The 24,865-nt window shown below is 31.9% G+C and overlaps 1 protein-coding gene across 1 annotated transcript in view; it reads left to right on the forward strand.

Annotated features, from left to right (window-relative positions):
- Positions 1–3,548: 3,548 nt before the first annotated feature.
- LOC130441548 (proton-coupled amino acid transporter-like protein CG1139) overlaps positions 3,549–24,865 on the forward strand; it is a 41,493-nt gene continuing 20,176 nt past the window's right edge. The window contains exons 1-2 of the mRNA XM_056775275.1: positions 3,549–3,991; positions 23,090–23,239. Of these exons, the coding sequence (XP_056631253.1) occupies positions 3,933–3,991; positions 23,090–23,239 (209 nt within the window). The 5' untranslated portion in view covers positions 3,549–3,932. The remainder of the gene's footprint in view (positions 3,992–23,089; positions 23,240–24,865) is intronic.

Here is a 24,865-nt window from a genome sequence, read left to right on the forward strand (position 1 = left end):
ATTTCTATCAATTTCCCACCGGTTTGTAAGAAGAAGTATTAGAAATCAGCTCTATCGTCTTGATATAAAGTAGCCTGAACCACAACAAGTCCGTACCCTTTAATCAAAACAAGTATATTTTTAAAATAAATAATGCAAATATAATGGTTGGGACTACAGAAACTCTGAGAATGCAAACTATAGAAAAACTTACTCCTCTGATATCACTCGGATAATCGATCCAAAAAATATTTATTCATATCAAGGATGCTAAACAACAGAATATGCATGTACCTCGCAAATATTATGTAGAAAACTTCTTGACCTATCATGAATGATAAATATTAACAAAACTCTGATCCAATCCCGAAAACTCATAACCCTTACTCATAACACCATACTACATTCACTATTAATTGATGAACTTGATGTGTGATGTCTATCCCAAGACTTTGTAGTATGATTTGCTTGCGAGGCTCAATTAAATGAATTGTCACAAATTCTTCACTCCTAGAATATATCTCTCATGAATATAAAAGAAATTTCACACAACAGCACCAAACCCAGCTACGAGCAAATAATTCCGCCACCTCTTCCTAAGCAAATTCTCAAGAAACCAGCTAGAAAAATCATTTCTAAATAGAATACTTGTTTCGTATTGGACCACAACCAGATATCTGATCTTTTTGAAAATGTATACGGTTTATCTGATCCAATAAATATTATAGAGAACTACACAAATGATTTTATTGCAATAATAGACATGTTTACAAAAAATTATTCTTTTTTTCAACATTGATGTAACAATGGCAATTGCTCTGACCTCAAAAAGAAACCGCAAAAAACGTACCGGAAACAGACCTTTGAGAAACAGAAAGTGAATCCTCGCGAACAAACAATAATATGCTTTAGTTTTTTTCTTCTATACGTCCATATAGATCTTACATTTATTCTAGAATAAAATATCAATTGATTTCATAACAACCTACCAATGTTGCAAGCTATTCTATCTAAACAGAAGTGCCGCGTTGTTTAGTTTTAAAGAAACCATATTCAAATTCACTAACATCGATTCGCTCAGGCAAATTAAACAACTTCTGCAAAAATCGAATAAATGCTGAAGTAGCTAGCGGAGGAGTAGCAATATTTGTAAAAAACTCTCTCCATGCTGAAGAAATCACAATTTATTCAAACCTAGGTATCGAAGATATCAAACTACACACATAGGTAAATGTATGTATTCCTCCAGAAAATCAAGTAGATGCTGAATTATTAATACAAATTCCCCAGCCTAGGTTAATAGTCCGCGACTTCAATGCCCATAATATCATGTGCGGATGCACATCAATAAACCACGGAGGTAGTTTATTTGAGATATTCTTGATAACATAAAATCTATCTATATTAAATAATGGAAGGCCAACTATTATAGATTTAATATACAGACAGGCCAAGGTTCATGTATTGACATCAGTATTTGTGATCCAATTTTGACGCCGACACTTTTCTGGGATATGCTGGAATATACCTATAAAAGTGATCACTATCCAATCGTTATTAATAACAAAAGGAATCTAAATCACAATCACGACCTGTATCTAAAATAGACCTTAAAAAAAGCAAACAAGGCTTTCTTCAAAACCGTCATTGCAAATAGTTTGACAGCTTACATAATACCAACATATAAATATGAAGCTGTAGAAAGCCTTGTCCTATCGGTCGGGGGAACTGCATGAAACGACACAATCTTGGATCGTGGTTGAATAACGACTCTAAATTAAAAAACAAGAGTAAGAAAAAAGCCTTCAATAGACATGAAACATAAAATACAACAGCAATCCAAACTAGAAAACACATCATCGCAGAGTGCCCATCTTTTTACGCTTTTTACCACTCGGAACAATATCTTAAATTTTAGGACCTAAATACAATATAAACAATTTCAGAAATTATCTCAGGTAAATCTTGATCATAAAGTTAATTTAGCAAATACTTGTAAATAAAATACGAAAATTTTAACACTAACTATCGGGTTGATGTGACTTTTGTAATAAAAAAAGTAATTGAGCTGAAAAACAGTTTTTTTTTCTAAATTCGCAGGAAAGTGAAAGTTTAATGCCGATTGGTCGATCAAAATCGGCAGTGAAATCGCATTTTAGTGCCTAGGCAAGTTACTGAACTCCTTCATGTTCGACAGCAGTCGATTAAATGTCAACCAGCTTTTAACCTTTTAACTTTTAAGATGTATGACTTTAGTCATTTGAGGAAATCCTGACGCATGTTAGCTTTTAGTTTTTATAGCAATCCTGCATGTCACTAGCCTGCGAAACATCGAGGAAGACAGCCGAGCAGTAACTTTTGTTTTTGTTTTATGGCTAACCAACTGAATTTTTCTACATTCTGTATTCAAGTAAAACGATGTTTGACAGTAGGCAGTTCAATTAAAAATGTTTGATTAATTGTATTTACAATTTATGATAATTTATTTCAGAATGTCCTTTATGGCGAACGGTTTCCTTGACATCTACCACGATCTAAAAATCTACATATTTCCTAAACCATAAATTTTATTGAGTACTTTTTTGTTAAAAAATCGATTTAAAAATTCATTTTTGCTATCTTTAGACAGGTTGTCCCTGTAAAAGTTACGAATTGTTAACCATTAGGCATGAGCCATCCCTGACCATCATATAGTAGTGTAAAATTAATTATTCTGTCAAACACACTACATCGATATACGTAATCATTCATTAAAAATTCATAATAACGTTCGAATGTATAATTTAGAAAATATACTATAACTCAGAAACGGGTGGTCATTGGAGAAAATACTTTTTATGTAACAGAATTATTTTCACGTCATCTACTCACTCCCGAATTTTTTGCATCGAGTCCCCCTGTAGATGTATTTCAATTTATAAATAATCCTGTATAATTCATAAATACATGTTATTGAAAACACAAAGTAGTACTAATCATCCTCATTATTTTCAAAGTATTCTATAGTAAACTAATTATGTAACATGAAATAACCGAAATAATTCATTTTTCAGTAGGATAAAGTAACATACAGCTGATAACGTGTTAAATCAGTGAATCTACGCATGAATCATTATACGCGGCAACACTGTCACAATGCTATTAATACGGTATAAATATGCATGCCTGACACGTGACGTAGTTTGCATTGATATAGATTATAATTTTTACCAAGACATTTTGCTATATTTTGCAGATTATTTTTTTAAAAAACTTCTCGATTAATACATATATGTTTTTGAAAAATCGTTATTTCTATTTCATTAGATGAATAAATATTTTTAATTGCATGTTTTAATGTTTTATGTTTGGCATAATACACAATATTAGAACATGATTGGGTGGTGTAATTTTAGTTTAGAAAATAAAAATGGAATTTTCCACTAGAAATTATGAGATACGGATTGGAAATGATTTTTATTAATTAACATAATAATTGAACTGATCAATTTATTCCACCCTGTATACAAACAAATCAATAAAACAATATCAATTGAAATTACAATGGAAAAAAAACATGTACAAACAGTAATATAGGTGAGATTAAATAAACAAAAATATTTGAATACCTATCTCAACCCATTAAATTAAACGGGAGTGGGAAAAACGTCGACCCTGTACGCATATATACAATTTTGTTATAAACTGATACCATTTTCTATAATACTGTCGCGCTCTCGCCATCTACCAGGACTGGATTCAAATATAAAAATAAATATGTGTATAAGATAAACTCAAGATTTAGCGACAAATAAAAAATCTCTTTAAATTAATTTCATAAAAATTTTATTAGACGGCACCCGCGATATTTTTAGCACGAATTATTCGAATTTTGTTAGTAGAACTGATTAAATTTGGTGATTTTTGTGAGTTGATAAGATACTGAGGCAGTGTTACCATTTTATATATAAAGGATGAGTTATTATCAGAATCATGAGTTCCTCGGAGACAGCAGGACTGAAAGTTACAGCAGGTACATTTGATATAATATTACCTTTCTCTTTTGCCATTAATCGAATGAGTAAAGGTAATAAAATATCAATATATTATTTCGTTAGAGCATTTTAAAGTTTTTATTAAATGATTTCATATCATATCTTATGTAGACATAAAAAATTAATAAACGAAAAGTGAGTTTTATAATACCTTCCATTTCTGTGTATGCATAAAAGAACTTATTTTTAACCACGTCAAATAAATCTTATATTTTATTATGTAATTGCATGTTGAAAAATCATCATTCTGCTCTCTTTGTGCATTAACACTACATTCACGAAAGATATTGGTCGCATTTGAGTAGAATATTGTTGATGTAAACAACAAAATTCATTAACAAAAATAATTTCTTAAATCTGCATTTACTTACAATGATGAATATAAACTTGAAATTACACCTTTTAACTTCTATAAAGCACGTTGGAAATTCAAATGCTTTTGAAATAATTTATTTGAATGATGTTAACTATCATATTCTTTATTAATATGAGTATCGCTTGGATTTCTCAACTTTTCCAATTTTCCAAAAATTGAAGATTTTTATATGCGTCAGTTTGACAAGAGCTTTTGTAGAATTTAGTAATAATGTTAATTTATTATTCATATTCACAACACCTCCTAAAACTGTAACTATTCGTTTCTTTTTCTTTTTTTCTCTTTTATTTTTGTCTAAATTCCACAAATATTTATTTCAAAACAATTTGAAGGTTTCGAAAATCTCTTTAAATTTATTTAGATTTCTTTTTCGGGTTAAAGTTCAAATTTCTAGAAACTAATTACTTGAATTACGTCGTTAACTTTGTATTTTCAAAAATATTCTGTTATTTTTTTCGAAAACTCATATAATCCCCCATTTTCATCTGTTTTCTCCGAAATAAAGTTACCCTTAGATAATATTGTCAATTGAATTTTTTATTCTCACAGATCTGATGCATTGGAATCTGCACTAAAAAGGACGATAAACTAATGTATGGAAAATATTCAGATTCCATCTATATATACAAAGAACTCAACAAGCTTTATAGGTCCGATGCTTGGAGTCGCTCTACTGCTTTCCTCCATCTATTTTTGTCAATGACTGCTTCACGCCAGTTCTCTATTCTTTTTTTTTTTTCTAAATCTTCTCTACATACTTTCAACCATTTTTTCAGTGAACATCCTCTGTTCATTTTCGTTCCTTCTCCCCGTAACTCTTTTCACCCAACTGTCTTCACCCATTCTGGGTATATGCCCCATCTAACGGAGTCTTTTTGTTCTGACTCTCTACTCCTCCTTAATACCTTTCTCTCCCATATGTTTATTTTGTTTTCTTCTTTTCATGATCCAGCACCTACTGCCATACAGCACCACTGGATGTATAACTGTCTTGTTCTCCTAGGGCTCCAAACGTTTTGTTCCCTCTCACCAGTCTTTTGCCGATTTACCTGCTTTCACCTCCTTCATTTGTCACTATCACTCCCAGGTATTCGAGCTCCTGGACTTTATCAAATCTATAATCCTTGTTTTGCTCTGTCGTCACTTTCAATTGGTTGCAGCTATTCAGATCACCTCTTTTTGGTTCATACTTTTCCGATAAGCTTGCTTTGGCAGCTATTTCATTCTCGCTGTTATTTAGTGTCATTTTTACCAAATGTAATATTTTCTTAGGTATTCCGAAGGCTGCTAGCTCCTGAAACAAATGCTTTCTACTTATTGAATCATGTACCTGCTTGAAATCTACAAAGAGGAGCTTCACGTTTAATTCTTGGTCATAGCTAATGTTCTGGATTGTCTTCAGAAAATTTGATCACTAGTTGACTTGCCTAGCCGCCCTGATACTCGTCTACTTGTTCGGTTAAGTATTTGCCTAATCTATTTCTTATGATTCTGGCTAGGACTTTGTATACGACATCCAGCCGAATCATACCTCTATAATTCATGTAGTTTGTCACATCCCCCTTTTTATGTACTGAGTAAATAATGGCATTATCCCATTGGTTTGGCTTCTCCTCTTGTTACCATATGTTTTTGAACAAAATATATATCCCACCATATTTTATAATTTCTGTTGAAATCTCATTCCTACCGGCACTTTTGCCATTCTTCATATTATTTATTACTTCCTCTACTTCTATTTTCGTTGGAGTTTCCTCTACCGAGACTGGTTCATTCACTGTCTTCTCTTCTTTAAACTCGTCTTCTTTGTTCCCTCTTGTTTCATCGTGAGTGAGTCGCCTCTATAATATTTCTGTCCGGTATTACTTCTTTTTGCCTCTTGATAAAAATTTCTAATGTCTTTGTTTATGTAATATTAAGTTTGTCCCCCAGATGCTTTCGTTTTCTCTCTCTGCACATATTCTTTGCTTTCTTCCTTTCCTGTGCGGAATCCTGTTTTAATTCGTCTTTTGGGTTTTTGAACATTCTCTGTCTTGCTTGATTTCTTCTTTCTAATGCCTGTTTACAGTCGTCATCAAACCATTATTTCTTTGTCTTCTTCCCAATTCTTCCTAGTTGTTGCTATGTCCATCAGTTATAATGACAATAATTGAAAATTTTTTTAACGTTGACGATTCAATATTGAGGTAATTTGATTAGAAAAGAAGGATAAATGTTAAAGTATTGACCCAGAAACCTTAAGAGAATTTAGGAAAAACAGTTTTACATTTTTTCTCCTAATCCCTTAGTTAATATCACATAATATTTACTTCCATTATCTTTTCTTTAATAAATTTTGCGATGCCATCCTTGCTGTAGATATATTTACTTCGAAGCCAATTTTTTCCAGCGGTGGTACTCACTGATGTGATATCTCTTGTAATTTTCCGAAGATATTATTTTATATTTTCATAACATAGGAACTGTCAACATGACATTTCAATTCCAAAGAATTGTTCAAATCTCAACAGTTATGTCTTCATTACTTAACAATTTTGTTTCTTTAATTGATTGCCGGTTAGCCGCAATAAAATTTTCCATCACATAGTTCTTAAAAGCACCGTACCACTCATACGCACGTGTAACTAAATAACGGATGACGCACAAATATTGCGTGACTATATAGTATAGGTTGTGGAAGAAAAAGAATTTCAACAATTCGATGTTTTAAATGATAATTATTGACACTTCGCTATACTCATTCACACCATACAATTATTATAAATACTGTTTCCAGGAAAATTTTCTCATCATGTTTACTTTGTTATCGTTGAAGACATAAAATTTTCAATAATTAAATTAATTCATAAATTCGAATAAATTTTTTTTTCTAATAATTGTGGTTGGTTATGGGTGATCTATTTTTTGTAGGTCAGCGTGTAACCTTAACCTTGATCCCAATAACAGAGGCCACCTGTTCTCTCTCTATTCTTAATATTTTAGAAAAGATACACTTGATCTATTAATTATAATTAAATTAACCAACAGTACTACTTGATAAACAAAGGGAAGACTAAATTTTCTTACATGTCATCTTCAAAATATGTCAATTGTAGAATTCACTATGAAAACGGTGTATTAGGTGCTTATAAATTTTCGTAGTACTTACAGATCATATGAAACTGTGTACTAATATTGTTACTATGGATTATACAAGGTGGTAAAGTATCATATTCATTAATTTCTATAAGCGATAGTAGGTTAAAAATAAGAGTAAGTCTTGATTTATACATTTTAGTGAGGGAGTTTAAAGGTTTAATTAAATTTTTTTTCCCAAATATCTGCAAATCTGTTGATTACGGAATCCACATAAAGATGATAAATTTCAAATCAACACTTACTAAGCAGAAAATTTCAAAAAAAAACATTTTGGCGATGAAATGATGTAAATTATTATATAGTATTCTATCCCCTTGGACTTTTTTCTACTTGAGATTTTGCATTAATGTTACGATTATAATATTATATAGTGAATAATAGCGATACATATTTGATTATTGCAAGAGGAACTCCATGTTAATATTTTATGAACAGTTCTGTACTCGCTCTCATCATCTTTATATATTTTTACACCTTTGTTCGATTTATCTATCTGTCAATCACTTATTTGCTATTGAACTTTGTGTAGTTACCTTCCTTTATTTTCGACAGATTTTTTTATTTCGTACAATTGTATTTTTCGTGACCTTTCTTACGAGGATATAGTGAAAAAATCTTAACCTACTATAGAACAAAAGAAAATTTCAATGTCAAAATATTTTATTACTCAACATACGCTCCTCTTAATTGGATACATTTATTACAGCGAACCCGCAACCTTTCAAAAAAAATGTTTCTTCTTGCTATCCAAACCAGACCTCCACAGCTTTTCTAGTAATTCAAACCCTAAATCACGAATTTTTTGCATGGCAACATGAGATTTGTGTGTAGGGGATTTTTCCTGCAAAAACAAAACACCTGTGGATAGCTTTTCGCGTCTTTTCTCTTTAATTTTTTCCCGTAGAGTGGTCAGTAATGTCGAATAAGAATCTCCAGTTATTGTTCTACCATTATCAAAAAATTAATCATGATTACTCCATGGCAATCCCAAAAAGCTGAAGCAAGAACTTTTCCAGCAGATTTTTGGACACGAAACTTCTTGAGTTTTAGAGAACCAGAGTGTCGCCATTCCACGATTGTTGCTTTGTTTCTGGATCGTAGAAATGTATCCAAGTCTCATCCATGGTAACAATTTGGTTTAAGAAGCCTACATCGTTTTCAAATCGAACACAGATCGAACGCGATGCGTCTACCCTTGCACTCTTTTGGTCAACATTCAAACATTTGGGGATCCTGGGAATCCATGTTTCAGCAATTTTTCTGGCCTTCCCGATCGGTCATTATCTTCAAGGACATTGATCACCAAGGATATTAAGCATATCTTCGTAAATCTGCTTACCTCTTAAACCTTTTAAATACAGGTATTGATGATGGCTCGATACTCCAATTTTTCGATTTCCACAATTTCGGTGGACATCTTTTTTCTTTTAATTTATTGCGTAACTCTGGTTTACTTTTTTGACGTCAAACTTTACACTCACACTTCCAATAAGTTATTGTTCGCTGCTATGGTAACGCAATATTTTGTTTATGCATGGAACTGGTCTAGGCTAACTATATTTCAATACATCCTCGTAAAGTTCAAATGTTAATATTTGGAGGAATCGGCTCTTATACGTTCGCCTTGAAAATTGTTTTTATTATTCTCAAGTTGTCCGATACAAGGGTACCTACCATTTCCTTTATTATCTTCTGATTTCGGACACTTGAATTTTATTGATTATTATATATGTCTGTTTCCTATTTATCTGACTTGGAGTTTTTCTCCTTTATTTTGGTCGTCTCCATGTTCCATCATTTGCTCACATGCTGCAATATTTTGATTTTATTCGAGCTTAGTTCGTATTTTCCAAATAATAAAAAGTGTAACAGATTTCTGTTGCTTTTACTCCTTCCATATCACCATAACTTTTCAGTACTTTCTCACTTTTTTATTTAGCAGTAAGCTTATCATAAAATTCAACCCTTTCCGGTTCAAATTTCTGATATTTAACCAGCTTATCGTGTACTGGTGCTCCAGTTTTTCCTACTTACAGCTCCTCGTATTTTAGAAGATAAATATCTTGTTTTTGCTTTACAAGTTTTCCTTTTTTCTTCTATACATACATTCTACATACTCTATCCGATAGTTCGAACTCCGCTTTTTGTTTTTTTGGTGATATGTTGGTGGCTTTGTTGTTTTATCCACTACTATCAGTTTTCATATATAAAACTTTTCCTTACAGCTCCTCGACTTCTTTATGTACGTTCCTCGTATGCTGGCCCAATATTTTGTCTAATATTTTCGAAGTCTTTCATTTAATAATAGTTTTAAACGTAATTTCTGCCTTGTTATAGATTGAAATACAGCTGTTTATTCTGGATCCAACGTTTATTACAAATTCACTTTTACATTGCTTTGGATATCGCTTCCACATCTTGATCTCGTGATAAAAATCGATACCGAGTTCTCTTATCGAGCCACGTCCGTTCATTCTAAAAGCCAAAAATCAACTATGAATTTTGATATTGATTACTTATTGTTATTAGAGAGGTATACGGAAATTTTTCAAAATTAATCAGTATTACCATTCAGTGAATTCCATTCAGATTGGCACGTGATATTTATTTGAAGTGAATCGTTTTTCATTCTCTTGATGAAGTTGAATCTTCTATATACATTTCATATGTTTATTTTCTATTTTGCTGTACTATTGAACCGTGAAATACTGGACGCATTTATGTTGATTCAAATTCCATGTTTCTAAGTACAATTGCACTCCCAAGTCTACTCAGTTTTCCAATCATTCCTAACTGTCTCTGAAAGTATTCAATGGCTATATTCCCAAGTAGTCACATTTTCGTCTCTACATGATTTGTCTTGAAATGTCTGTATAATCTCAAAAATAAAGAAAAACAACTCCCCTTAAGGGTGGAAGGGGAAGAGGAAGACCAGGGTGCAGATTGTCGGATGAGGTGGAAATGGATTTGGAAAGATTAGGGGTGAATGGAAACAATCTCATTCATACATAATTAGGCAGTTCAGAATACTTTCTCACTTCTATCAAACATTACAAACAGTCTTAGACGGTATACCCGATCATGACGAAATAATAATCTTAGGGGATTTCAATGCAAGAATTGGCGATGAACTTATTCCCGGTATCAAAAATCGATTTAACGAAGAAACAGTCAATGAGAGTGGTTAAAAAATGATACAGCTATGCATACACAATGAACTAAGAATTAATAACACCTTCTACCCACAAACCACAACATAAATATACATTCGAAAATACACGAGGACAACTATAGATTATGTAATTACAAATAAAAATATCCATCCGACAAGAATACAGGACACTAGATCTCTAACTTCTGCAAATGCAGGAACAAACCACCAGCTTGTAATGGCAAAAATGCGAACAACCATTCAACGTTCTTGTAACAAACCTATCGAAGAAGTAAGCAAATTGAATATAGAATCCCTATCAGACAAGTCAATAAAATACCTTTATCAACAAAGGCTCAAATTGAAAAACTAGTTCAACACAAGCTAACGTATCAGCACAGGAATTACCCTACGAAGATGAAAACATCAATGGAATACAAAATAGCCAAGATAAAGAACAGAAAAGCCCCAGGCATCGACGAAATAACAAACGAAATGATCAAATATGGAGGCGACAAACTGTATGATGAACTACAATCCCTCTTCAATAAAATACTAGAGTTCAAAAATGTACCATCTGAATGGAAAGAAAGTATTCTGATACCGATTTTCAAAAAGGGAGAATAAACCGATCCCCAAAACTATCGAGGCATTAGCCTGATGAGTACGGTTCTGAAACTATTCACTAAAATCTTAGCAGAAGAAGTAATGTCTACCGGGATATGTGAAGAACAGCAAGGTTTCAGAAACAACAGATCTGCTACAGATGCTATATTTATAATGCGCCAAATAACTGAAAAAGCCATAGAGTTTAATAAGGCAGCCTTTATGTGCTTCATTGATCTCACGCAAGCGTTTGATAGGATACGCTTATCTGATGTTATAACCCTATTAAAAAAGGAACGTTCACCCAAATATAATAAGAGTTATCGAAAAACTTAACACCGATAATTATACCTTTGTGAGAACGGCAAACAAATTAGGCAATAAAATACCTGTGGCCACTGGTATCAGACAAGGTGATAGCCTAAGCCCAATCCTGTTCAATATTATAATGGACGAAATCATCAACGAAGTAAAGCAAGCCGGGAGAGGATACTGAATGGAAGACAAAGAGATAAAAATAATATACTATGATGATGACGTAGTAATCATCTCGGAAGACGAAGATAACCTACAGAAGCTCCTATATAAATTCCAACAAATAGCGATCACGTACAACATGCAAATATCCAAAAAAAAACCAAATCTCTGACAATATCTAAAGAACCAAGAAGATGTAAACTAGCGATCTACGATCAGAGTGTAGAACAAGTGATGTCCTTCAAATATCTAGGGACAAACATAACAATCGATATAAATCTAAAGAAAGAAGTAAAAGCACAAACAACGAAGGCAGCATTAATATCAGGATACCTTAGAGATTTAATTTGGCGAAATAAATACATGAGCACAAAATGTAAAATTAGAATATATAAAACTTGCGTAAGGCCGGTCATGACATATGCAATAGAAACTAGAGCAGAGAACACAACCACTAAACGGCTCCTAAGAACAACAGAAATGCGGACTCTGAGATCAATAATAGGACATACGTTACTCGATCGGAAGAAAAATGAAGAAATAAGGGACATGTGCGATATTCAGGATGTAGTAAGATGGACAAGGAGCCGCAGAAGAGAATAGAGACCATGTTGACAGAATGCCAAATGAACGGTTAGCAAAAATTGCAAAGGAAAAGAAACCAGACACAACTAGACCTCCTGGACGACCACCTATAAGGTGGTATGAAAGCTGGTCTTCAGCATCCCAACTACTCCTGGCAAACCCTTGATGAAAATACAGGACCTAGTCCTAACGTAAGAAGAAGAAGAAGAAGAGAATACTTTCTCTCATATCTAATGAATTAATCCACCATAAACTTATCAGTAGCTCTAGACCTTTATCGATCTTTATCCTTCAAAACTGAGTAAAATAGTTTGGTTATGCAGGTCCTACAAACGCACTCAATAATTAGGGTTGGTTTGTAGAAATGATTTATCTTTATTCCACTTGTGAGCGTTTTAAAGCCATAGGTTCTAGACAAATTATGACCGATCTACCAAAAAAAAAAGATTTCTCTTCTGGGCCCTTTTATTAAAATTGAAATAGTCAAAATCTTTTGAAAAGCTATATAGCAGTGGTTGGTTCATAGATAACGGCCCAAAATGTATTTGTTTCCAACCTAATTTGAATTGGATATAATTAAGTCCCCCATTTACAAAGTAGTATTTTTATCTTCAATTAAGGAGAAGTATTTCAATCAATATACCATACTTTTTAATCATAAATTCTGGCAAAAGCCTTTAAAATAAACTGTCGGAGTTACCCTCTATCGAGAAATCGTAATTTATGTTTAGTCCCACTGTTTTAGCTCTAAAAGGACAATATTTTAGATAACTAATAATACTCGTAAATTAAGTTTTAAGGTGTCAAAAATTTTCCAAATGTTATGTTGGTGAGATTTACTATTATTCGCTTCGGTTTCCTGATTCATTTCAATTTCTCGAAGTTTTGTGTTCTGATCATTAACTTACTTAAAAAATATTTAATTTTAATTATTTTATCATATTTTATCACATTAACCTATATGAACAAGCCAAAAGTGAAATTACATTCCACTATATAATATTAACCCATATAACTATTATGGGGTATAGAAACTCCCCAAAACCTTTGCTGTTATTTCTTCTTTTGCCTGACTAGAAATTTACTTATCAAAAATACATTATTCCATAAAATGTATGTTTTGGAATATTTACAAGAATATTTTTCAGATCAGCTGAAACATCTTTTTCATGAACCTATTTTTGAACAAAATAAGTAAAGAGGTCTTGAGTTTGTAGACATTTTTAAAACAATACGTAGTAATACAGAAAACCATAAACTAAATCGATTATACAAAAGCTATCAACAGATGTCAGCACGTTGTTTTAGACTAGGAAATTCTAAAGGATAGTAGGATATCAGATGTTTATCTTTTTTTTTTGTTATGCGCTCTGCAGTACATAATTATACGATTTGAAAGCGACAAGGTTGATAAGTTTAAAGAAACTGTTCAGTTAAAGCATTTGTATTTAATTTAATAAGGCCGATTGGTTAAATATTTAGTGGTGTGAGGATTGTCAGTTCGTTGCACTTAATTTTTAGAATTACTTTAAAATTGAAAAATTTTAACATAGTTTAAGGCCGCTTGACATGATGCAACACAACGTGCAATGCAATGCAAAACACCATATTTCTTGATCAAAAGCATGCGCAGATGAAGTTCATTTGATTGTTTTATGCAAGATCTTGACATTATCGGTTTTGTTCCATTTTTATTGCGTTGCAAGTTGCATTCTAGTTACTTTTGGTTTAACAGATCAACTGACTTTAGTAAAACTTGTTATTTTCATTGCTAAGCTACGCACAAAATATTAGATAAAATTTGAGGTTAGGAATTTGTTTACTTTTACTGTTTACAAAGACTTGCATGCAATTTCTTGCACTTTTTATTGCATTATGTAAAGCGGCCTTTATACACGACGCTGACTCGCAACCCCCTCGCTGCAAAGTGGCTGATTATTTTTTTTAATTCTAATCTTGGGACTTATTTGTACAATGGCTTTTTAATCAGCTTTATTACTGTTATAATTTTCTGTTGGATGTTAAAATCTCTTCGTACTAGTAATGTAATTTGATTTTTTCTATCAAATTAATATTTTGACAATAATTTCTAAAGTCTCAGCTATATATAACCTCACAAACAAGAATGTAACTTTAATAATAGGATACTCTGAAGGTATATCACAAAAGCTAGAAACTTACCTACTTTCTGTTTAAGAACTTTTCTTTTTATAAATAATTCTGTCATTGTACTTATAATGTATTGAGAAGGTTGAGGTTTAATTTTATTCACGGAAGACATATTAACAATTCACAAGTTGCAAGAAGGTCGATTCTATAAATTGTAGGAAGTTTAATAACCTTGAGGACAAAATAATTCTTACCAGCGGTCGTTTTTATTTATACTTACATTGACACATCGTAAACGACAAACTTAAATTGAATTGCTCTGAAAGTAACTGCCCTAAAATATATGTATATATATATATATATATATATATATATATATATATATATATATATATAGTTATTATTGTGGGACTGTAGTAATCAAACACCAAAGTGTGCATTCCTATACTAGCGGATTATTGGACCTTTCCATATAACGAGATTGATAATTTACTATTTTAGTTCAATAGTTCCGATCTTCATATACAATTTACTATAGAAAGAGGGAATGTTGAATAGTCATTACCTTTTCTTGACACCAACTTTATTAGAAACGAAGACAATAAAATTTTAATTGACTGGTTTAGAAAACCTATAAGTTCTGGAAGATATCTCAATTACCAATCATATCACACTCGTAACAATGAGATTAACTCAATCAAACCATCAGAGTCCTCAAAATTTCTAATCTATCATTTCAAGAAACGAACCTTAAAACTTTTCACAAATATTTCATGAAAACTCCTATCCGTTATAACTTGAGAAATGATTTCTATGTAATACATCTGCCAGGGACTTTGACATCAGAGCAGACTACTGTTTAAAACTAATTTTAACCATATATCAAAGCAGTTACCTCTAAACTCTCGGAATTTTCAAATAGTATCATATGAAAGTAGATTACAAACGAAATTTGTTATCTCAATCCACAATTACTTAGATCAAATATACAACACCAATCAATAAATTAACTAACATAGTTTATGGAATTCCTTGTATAAATTGTGATGAAAAATACATTGGGCAATTTAAGAGATCACTCCTCAATCTGATAAGCTCTCAAAAGTGACCTAAAGTTATATCCTAACAATTGCTCGCTTGTCGAATAGGTTTTATATGAAGTTCATTCAATGGATTATAATTCTGCTAATGTTTTAACTACTGAAGATAACTAGAGAAAACGCATTTTCTATATGTATCAAAATTAAGTACGAAACAAAAGTCGCTAATGATTACATTTGCTTAAGTGTACATATAGAGTTGGTTAGTGATTTTAAGTCAGATTCCTTTATCGCTACGTTACGCGAAAATCCAAAAGACGTTTTAAAACAATGCCATCATCATTGTTGGTAAAGTTGTTTTCATTAATCAGTGTAAATTTAAGAATCTCTTTTGGTTAAATTGAAGACTCATTGTCTTTTACTCTCTCCATATGGGAGATATTTGGGAAGCCAGTAAAAACGCATTGCGCAAATGATTTTGTGTTATACCAGATGTACATTCGAATAAATGTGTACTGTTTTGAGGGTATTATCTATTCATGGACCTTCTCTATCGATCCTATAGATTTTCAAGCTCTTACTTCTCTACACTTTCTTATTTGATACACATTTAGTTCACTATCCTATCCATTCTGATAAAATCACCCCTGATTCTCATATCCAGATGTCAGTTCAATAACAAGTTCAACAAAATCGCAGTACCGAGACGGTATCCCACCAACCTTTCGACCCTGATGGAGTTACGCCAGTTGCAGATAGTGGAAAGGACTCTTTCTTCAGAAGATCAACTTAGTGACTATAGTTAAGATAATCCTCTTATCTTTAAAATTTTGTTGATTTATTTGCAATTATACTCTGTTATAATTTGACGAGATTTCTGTATATATCTACTATTTTACAAGTAACGAGACTTAATTTGTGTCGATGTGCTGAGGTAAAAACTTTGGACACTTGAATTTACTTTATTTGCTAGATATTCACCTCTTATATGTAGCGGTATGTTTGATTCTCCCAGTGTAATTTGGGAGAATTAGATGTATTATATAATATTGCTTCGTTGCCACATATTATTGGACCCTTCAAAATGTATTAAACTTCTTTAAAAAGTTTATAGAGCGGAAAGAAAATTGTATCTATTAACAATAAACATATATCCTCCATAATTTTTGCGTTTTCTTTTTTCTAATTATTAACTATAAAATAGATGTATGACTGATCCTGTTCTACTATTATTGGAAAATATGTTTTTGGAACATTATCAACAGAGTTTGAAAATTATATATATTCCAGAAATTGATAGAGTAGCTTCATACAAAATTTTGAAAGTCTGCGACGAAATTGAAAACCATGGTAATGTTCTGGAGAACCTGATGTTCTAAATATAAGTCAAACAACGATTTAGACCATTCATGATGAAGAGGATAGGAATAGTATGCGAGTGGAAGACGACGAAATCGATGTTAAGGTCGGTGATAAAACTCCGACAAAACTTTGTCGTCATTGGGATAGGTTGCTTAATCGGTTAACATAGTGAAAGCGCATAAGGATTTGTTGATGATGGCTTTCTGAAAAAGAAAAAGGGATTCTAATGTAAAAAAATGATTTCAACTGTGTTGCAGGATTGGTTAGGAAACATTTTGAGAACTAGTGACCCTTTTTAGGTGGTTATCACATCGGATTTACGAAAGGAATTTCCAGCTTGACTTTGCCTTCCTCGAAGTATTGACAATATTGATAAAACTTCGATTTCCTAGAGGACTATTGCGTTATGAGATGTTTTAAAGTACCGAACTGAATTTGCTTGGACAAGTTAAAAAAGGAAAACATTCGCAGATTTTTTCAGACGTTATATAAGTTACAACTACGAGGAAAAGACAAATTGGGAAAACGATGTAAATGGTTGTTCGGTTGAAATTAATTACAGTCCTTTAATGCTGCGAAATTAAAACTTAGATTGTACAAGTTGTCTCGTACGTTATCATCCACCAGAAATTCATAATTTTCCAATGTATAATTTGTAAAATATAATGATTCCGCAACTCAGAAACGAGGGATTGTATGTGAAATTTTTTTTTATGTTACAGCATTATGTTCACGTCATCTCCTCCCTCCCAGAACACCCTGTATAAATATCAATATATTCTTATCAAGTATATAATTAAACATAAATATTATTGTTCATTCTGATATCTTAATATTTTAATTTTTTTTCACCTTATGATTAAAAGTTCGCGATTACAATAAATGAAACCGCTATAGTCCAATGCAAAAGTAAAATTTTGGTGATTGCTTTACATCAATTGACCAACTACTCTTTACAAAAGTGTTTTTATTACATTTCCGTAGACCGTTTAATATAAATAAAACAGAAGATTAAATTAAATAATTGCGCAACGCGACATGATAGTCCAGTTAAGTCAGTTATAATAATAAGAGAAGTTTGTTGTAACTTCCATAAACCTTAAAAAAGCCCCAAGAGATTTTCGAGAATTTAACTCATGAATAAAATATCATAACATGGATCTTTAACACTTTTCAGTGTTAAACGCTAATATTCGCCAGCCCACTGTCACAGCCGTGTTTCGATAACCAAGTTATCGTCTTCAGAGACCAGAAGTAAACTGATAAATGGGTTACCGTAAGATGTAATTCATTAAATGTGAAATAATAATGAAAATTATCGAATTATCTGATGGAGCTTCTAGTGTACTGTCTTCGTTTTTCTTCTGCTTTCTTTTCTTTTTCTGCTGGATACAAATATACAAATTGCAGAAGATTCTATTCAGCAGATCTTTTCTTTAAAATGAAATGGCATCAATTTCAAACCACAGTTTTGAAGTAGAGTTACTATCTTTAGAAAGTTGTTTCTCAGAGAATTTCGTCATTTGACCTCTCTTTTGGGATTTAAGGATATTTTGGATGACTACAGTTTACTACCGAGTGTTCCAGTTTTCTAAATATCAATCATCTTTTACAATGGAGTAGGAGCAGTGAGTACTACCAATAAATCAAGATCTTCAGTGACAATAATTGTTATATTGTTGAGTTGAATTGTACTTTTACCATTTTAAAGAGCAAAACGTATATACACAGTTTAATAGAGGAAAAAGAAGTGTACGATGTAATAAAATAAGCTGAAGACAGCAAAAAATCCTTTGTTTGCAGGTATGCAAACTTTCACTAAAAATAAACTAATTTCCACAACTACCGTGAATGGGAAATTTTTATAATTAATTTTTGGCTTTTATTGTCAATGTCGTATTTAACTGAACTATGACATTCGACACAAAGGTAGATAAAATACATTTTTCTTCGATATTAGTGCTAGATATTATACATATCGAGAACAATTTATTATGCCATTTATATTGTTAACTTACACAATAATTCCAAAAATTACGAAACAGTTTAAGATAACACAGTACTAACATCGTGGTTTATAATTATAATTTTGCCAAAGAATTAACATTTAAGATTGAAATTTCAAAATCAAGTTTACGTTTTAATTATTTTTATTATAATTATCATTATTACGTCTATAAAGATATCTGTACAAGGCGAAATCATATTTCAAATAAAGTTGGTTATATTCCATTCAGTAAATTTTATATATCCATTCACATAATATATTCATAGGGTTAGCAGATCGCCAAACCAAATAACCTTACAAACCCTCTGAACATTTTGATAATAAAGCCACACACCTCGGTATTTTCTGTCTTATTATTAATAGATACAACGAAATAATTGTATTGAAAAGTTTTTCTGATTCTTACCATAAATCATGTTTATCTAATGAAATATAAATAAAATCAAATGCCAAATCAGTCCAAATATCTTATTATTAATCAGTCAAAATCAAATTCTAGATAAACGTTTATCAACATCAACGCAATTGCACAGATAAGTCTCATTTATTTGCTGCTACTTTCCTACTAATCTAAACAAAACAAAATTTCTTCTCTTCAAGTTAAATAATATAATTATTTAATTTTTGTTTGGCAGAAATCTGCTTGCACGCCAAATGTTTTGAATCAAATCCTACAACAAACATGTTGTGCTCTTTTTACCATTGCTGATCATTCAAGGAAAAATTTTCCAACGATTGCGTTATGTCCGGGGATAGCGAAGTAATACTGACAAAGAATTCTGAAAAGCAATCTTAACTAGTCATCGATTTAAAATACACACTTCTTGTGTACGAACAGTTTCGTGAAATCGACGCGACGTTATCTGTTATTGTTCAGGAAACTTTTGAGGTTTTGCAATTGATCAAAACATTATCTATTCGCCTGCGCTAGACCACTCTGGGCGCTCTCCTCATACCATGCAACATTTTTTTTTTTTTCATTTTTTTTGGGTTGGATGTTCAATTAAGATTCTATATACACACGTAATTTTGAAAATATAATTCTGGAAGCTGGTGGTAATATCAATTTAGAAGTAGTTACAGCTTTTTACACTTCATACACTAAGAATAATCATTGAAACTCTCTAATAAGACACATCAGGAGGTGACTAGGCCATCAGTGGCCAGAGAGCGTAGAATCCAAGTTTGCAGTTTTCCTTATGAAATAATAGATATTGGAGAATAATATTGTACATTTGTGGAATCAGAACGCACTGTATAATATTGTAATATTTTGACTGATAAATCATTAAGTTGAGTAACCTGATCCCATATTTTGGAGGCTCCTAATAAATATACCCATTAGTTTCTTTAATTATAAAAATTCTCAATTTTGTTATTTTGTATGATATTACACAGTCTTATATCAATACATTTTTCTTGAAAACAATGTTTCTTATTTCAGATGACTTTTATAAAATAATAAACAAAAAAATTCATTCATTAATGCTGAAATAAAGTTTTTGCGTTAATTTTGGTGCGCATTGTAGTATATATTCTATTCATGATTGTTATTAACTTATTCAACATCTCGTTACGTCGTCAAACCTGTGATTAATATACTTGATTATCTACATAATTCATTATTATAATCAATTGTTACCTATACAGAATTGCATGAATACGGCATAAAATTATTACTGTTCAACCAGTAATAATTTTTAATTGTTCTACTTATTTAGTTTTTGAAAAATTCTCTAAAAACCGAATAGGAAAAGAATGTAGCAGAATGTAAAATGTCATCCACCTTCTAATTTACAGGCTTCATGACGATGGTAGATTTTCTTTAATTCTGAATAAGTTTGTATGTAAATACATGCGAGCCGGAGATTTACTTTATGTCAGATAGTGTTAGCATCAACATTCGTTTGAATGCATATTTTCAATATGAACGTAAATATAAAATGAGGGTAATCCCAAATAAACAGTTCACTTAAAAAAAAACGTCGTTTGGTATTTTATGTTTTAAGTTTTAACATTTCTGTATACAAATTAATTGAAACATCTGTTTTATTGATTTTTATACTGAAAGTATTCTTTTTATTTTTTTAGTCTATTAAAACAATAATACTGTCAATAAATAGCCGATCTTAGTTTTGAAATTGTTGAGATTTTGGATTGTAACAATGAGTCAAAGTGCATCCCCTATTCATTGTTGGGAAATCTTTGACCACCGAGCCCTTTTTCAAGTGTGGGAGCAGAAATAATACGAGGGGGCTAAATCTGGAGAATAGGATGCATGAGGTAGCAATTTCAACTTTATTTCATTAATTGTGGTCATCGTAATAACAGATGTGTGAGCTGGTGCATTGTCTTGATGAAACAATACTTTCTTCTTAGTCAAATGCGACCGTTTTTGCTTGATTTCTTCTGAAATAAGTTCGCATGATACTCACCGTTGATAGTTTTTCCTTTTTCAAGATAATCACTGAAAATTATCCCACGTGCATTCCAAAAGGCCGACGCCATGACCATGCCTGCAGATGGAACGGTCTTTGTCTTCTTTGGAGCCTGTACTTCTTTTTCAATCCATTGTTTTGATTGTTCTATTGTTTCGGGTATAAAGTGATGCACCCACGTTTATTCCATGGTTATGAAACGGCGCAAAAATTCGGGTTAATTTCTGGGGAACACTCGATGAAAACATCATCACGACTCTGTTTTTGTTCAACTGCGAGCAACCGCGTCACCCATCTTGTGCACAGCTTAATATACGATGTACTGCACTTTATGAATTGCCTGCTATATCTGATAGCTCGCGAACTTTCAGTCAAAGATCATCCAGTACCACTTTGTGGATTTTCTTCAACATTTCTGGAGTTCTGCAATGCTGGTGTTCACAGGTCTGCTACCTAATATTTTACTGATAAGGAAGGAGCAGTCTGACCCAGAGTAGAATCTAGTTTAGCTTTTATATTAGTTTGGCGAAAATCCTTCAAATGAAAGTATTATATCACATAACAGTGACCAATTTTTTCCATGTTTATAATTCAAATTCACTGAAACGTTCATTATTGATGGCTGCCAAACAAATAGTAACCAAGTGGCATCTTCAAACTTGAAATATATGCTGTACTTTCTAATACAGTGGTATTTTCCAAGCAACTACCGCCATCTTTAAGTCAAGCCAGGTACTTCTGGGACTATCCTTGTATAGTGAGAGATTTGTATTGGCATGTATTAACAGAATATTTGAATTAGTACCTGCTCTTGCTGCTATTTTTGGTATCAATGTCAGAGAATACCTCGGTACCTATTTACCTACACCTATTGGATAGCGTGGTAGATTTGACTGGCCACTAAGATTCCCAGAGTAATACCAATTAGCCGGATATTTAAAATTTCAAATACAGAATTAAAATGCAATCTAATAACGTAGCGGCTGGGGTCATTCGGAAATCTATAAATGGTTTTTACCATCGCCTTGCAGTTTATCAAGTCGAAGGTGGAGGATGACACTTTCAACATCTGGTATTCGTAATTGATTTAAAATGATTGTTTTCTCGTTATAATAACACAAGCAAGAAAAAGAATATGATGAAATTCCAATTTCCACGAGTTTCACACTACACACGACGTAATTTTGCATTTAAAATCAAAGCTGGGTAGGATTACAGCTAAGAAAAATGATATTTCATTAGCAACTAAATCAATTTACGTGTTTCAATTTTTATTTCATGTTACATAATATAATATTATATTGGTTTTGAATTCAAAACAGAATTATGAATTAAGGGCTGTGCAAGGAAAGAAACAATATGTGCTAACGAACATCAATTTTTTTTCAATATCTTCATTTTGAATCAACAAGCTCATATCATACGAACTTATGTTCTTCCTCTTGTATAGATTTAAATATTTCATCAAACGCAGTCGATATCCATGTTACACCGACTCCGGTGATTAATGTAAATAAAGACGTAACCCTAATTGAGAATACAGGGTGGAAAATGGGATATAATTAGTAAACAATTCACGCTTTATTTAATTACACAATTTGTTTGCTTACATAAATTCCTAACTTTTAAATGTTTAATAATATTATGAACGTAATTTTAGTTTCTATCAATCTTGTTCTTATGTAAGTTCAGTTTAGTTCATGTTGACTTCGGGGTTAATAGTCACCACAAATATATCACAAAATTCAGTTGAAATTCAATTTAATAATCTCTTTTTCTGTTACAGCTTTGCAGGAGCAATCAGCTCTCGAGAACAGCTAACACATAAAGACAAGGACAATGCTATAAATCCTGTGGAATTAAGAGACTTTCAGAAGTCCATAGAAGCCGGCGAATACGATCCTTATCTCTGTAGGGAAGTAGAACATCCCACAACGTAAGTTAATATTTTTTATGTTATAAAAATAGGCTTTTCAACAATATTTTCATAAATGAACCCCAATTGTATGGTATAAACAGTTGAGACAGTAAATGTAGAAGATACCAAAGAAATAATATCACGGGAAGTCATACTTTTGATCCCGACAATTGAATTTTTGCAGGATGTCAACTAACTACAAATTGATTATGAACTTACTGAGCTACACACAATTTTTCGACATATATAAAGTACTTTAGGAAAATTACTTGAGATTTGTGATTATGTGAAATGATATAATGGTACTCATACAATAGAACTTGTCTGCAACAATGATTTGGTAGTATCATGAAAGAAAACATAATAAACAGTGCGACAAAGTCTTGTATGTTTGGATTATGCCTCATGGTAACACTGATGTGAAGTCGAAACTAAACAACAATCGACTGTATGGGTCTTTTAAGACGAGACAAATCCAACAAAAGTTGGACATGTCGCAGCCGTTCCATTACAACAAAGTAGAACGGTCAATTCTGAACGGTATACCACCATTTGTTTGCCAGAAGTGTTCGAAAAAATCAGGGAAACTCATCGCAGAAGACGAATCATTCTCCACTACGACAATTCGAGCTCTCACACATCAGTTGAAACAAAAACGTTTTTGAACAGTCAATACATCGATTTGATCGGTCATCCGCCTTACAGCTCTTGTTTGTGATACAATGATTTCTTCTTATTCCCGCAGATGAAAAATAGATTACCTGAATGGGAATGAAAAAAAAAACGTATTGATCCTAATGGAGAATATTTTGAAAAACAATAAAACCATTTCCAAACGAAAATTTTTGTTTCTATTTGTTTATCTTAACTCAAACAGGCACCCTCGTGTAATCAAGAAGGAGAAAGCATAGTACCAAAGACTAAATCATAATCACAGGACTTGTTATTTAAAGATAGAACCCTAAACCAGTGCAGGTAGTAAGTAAATTGAAATGTAGTACTCCAATCAGACAGAGAATGTGTAAAATTTATGGATACTTTTGAAAGACATTTTCCCAGATGAAAGCATTACCAAAAGTTGGACAGAAATGTCGTCTACTATGTATAGAATTCTACGTCAAACACAACGTTATGGCGAGACTCAGGTACCAGTAAGACCTCAGAAATTGGGGTGTAATCTAAAATCTATATAATATGTATGTCTAAAAGGATAGGATAAAGTAAAAATAATATGTTAATAATTATAAATGCTATGGTATAGAATTTTTTCCATAGAAGTACTGATGGAAATAGGCAGATAAACGTGCAATTCATCCATTGATAACATCAAAATTGCACTGATAAACCTAGTACTCACGATAATTCTCTGAAAATATTTCAAAATACACATCTAGTAGATGGCGAAACTCGTGAAATTTGACGCACACCTACATTTTTTGCAACTAAAATAACAATGTTGTTATTTACAAAAAATTACCACTACTTCAGTGTATAATATCTAGTCAAACAAAAAAAAATAACAATGGCTTAGTAAAGATCATATTTTAATTATTTGTTATATTTTTGTATTCTAGACCTAGATATATTCGGTCTACTATTTATGACTAATCTTGTATAGGTAACTTAGGTTTGCCATGACTGAAA

Source organism: Diorhabda sublineata, chromosome 3 (genome assembly GCF_026230105.1).
Source record: "Diorhabda sublineata isolate icDioSubl1.1 chromosome 3, icDioSubl1.1, whole genome shotgun sequence".
Lineage (NCBI taxonomy): Eukaryota > Metazoa > Arthropoda > Insecta > Coleoptera > Chrysomelidae > Diorhabda > Diorhabda sublineata.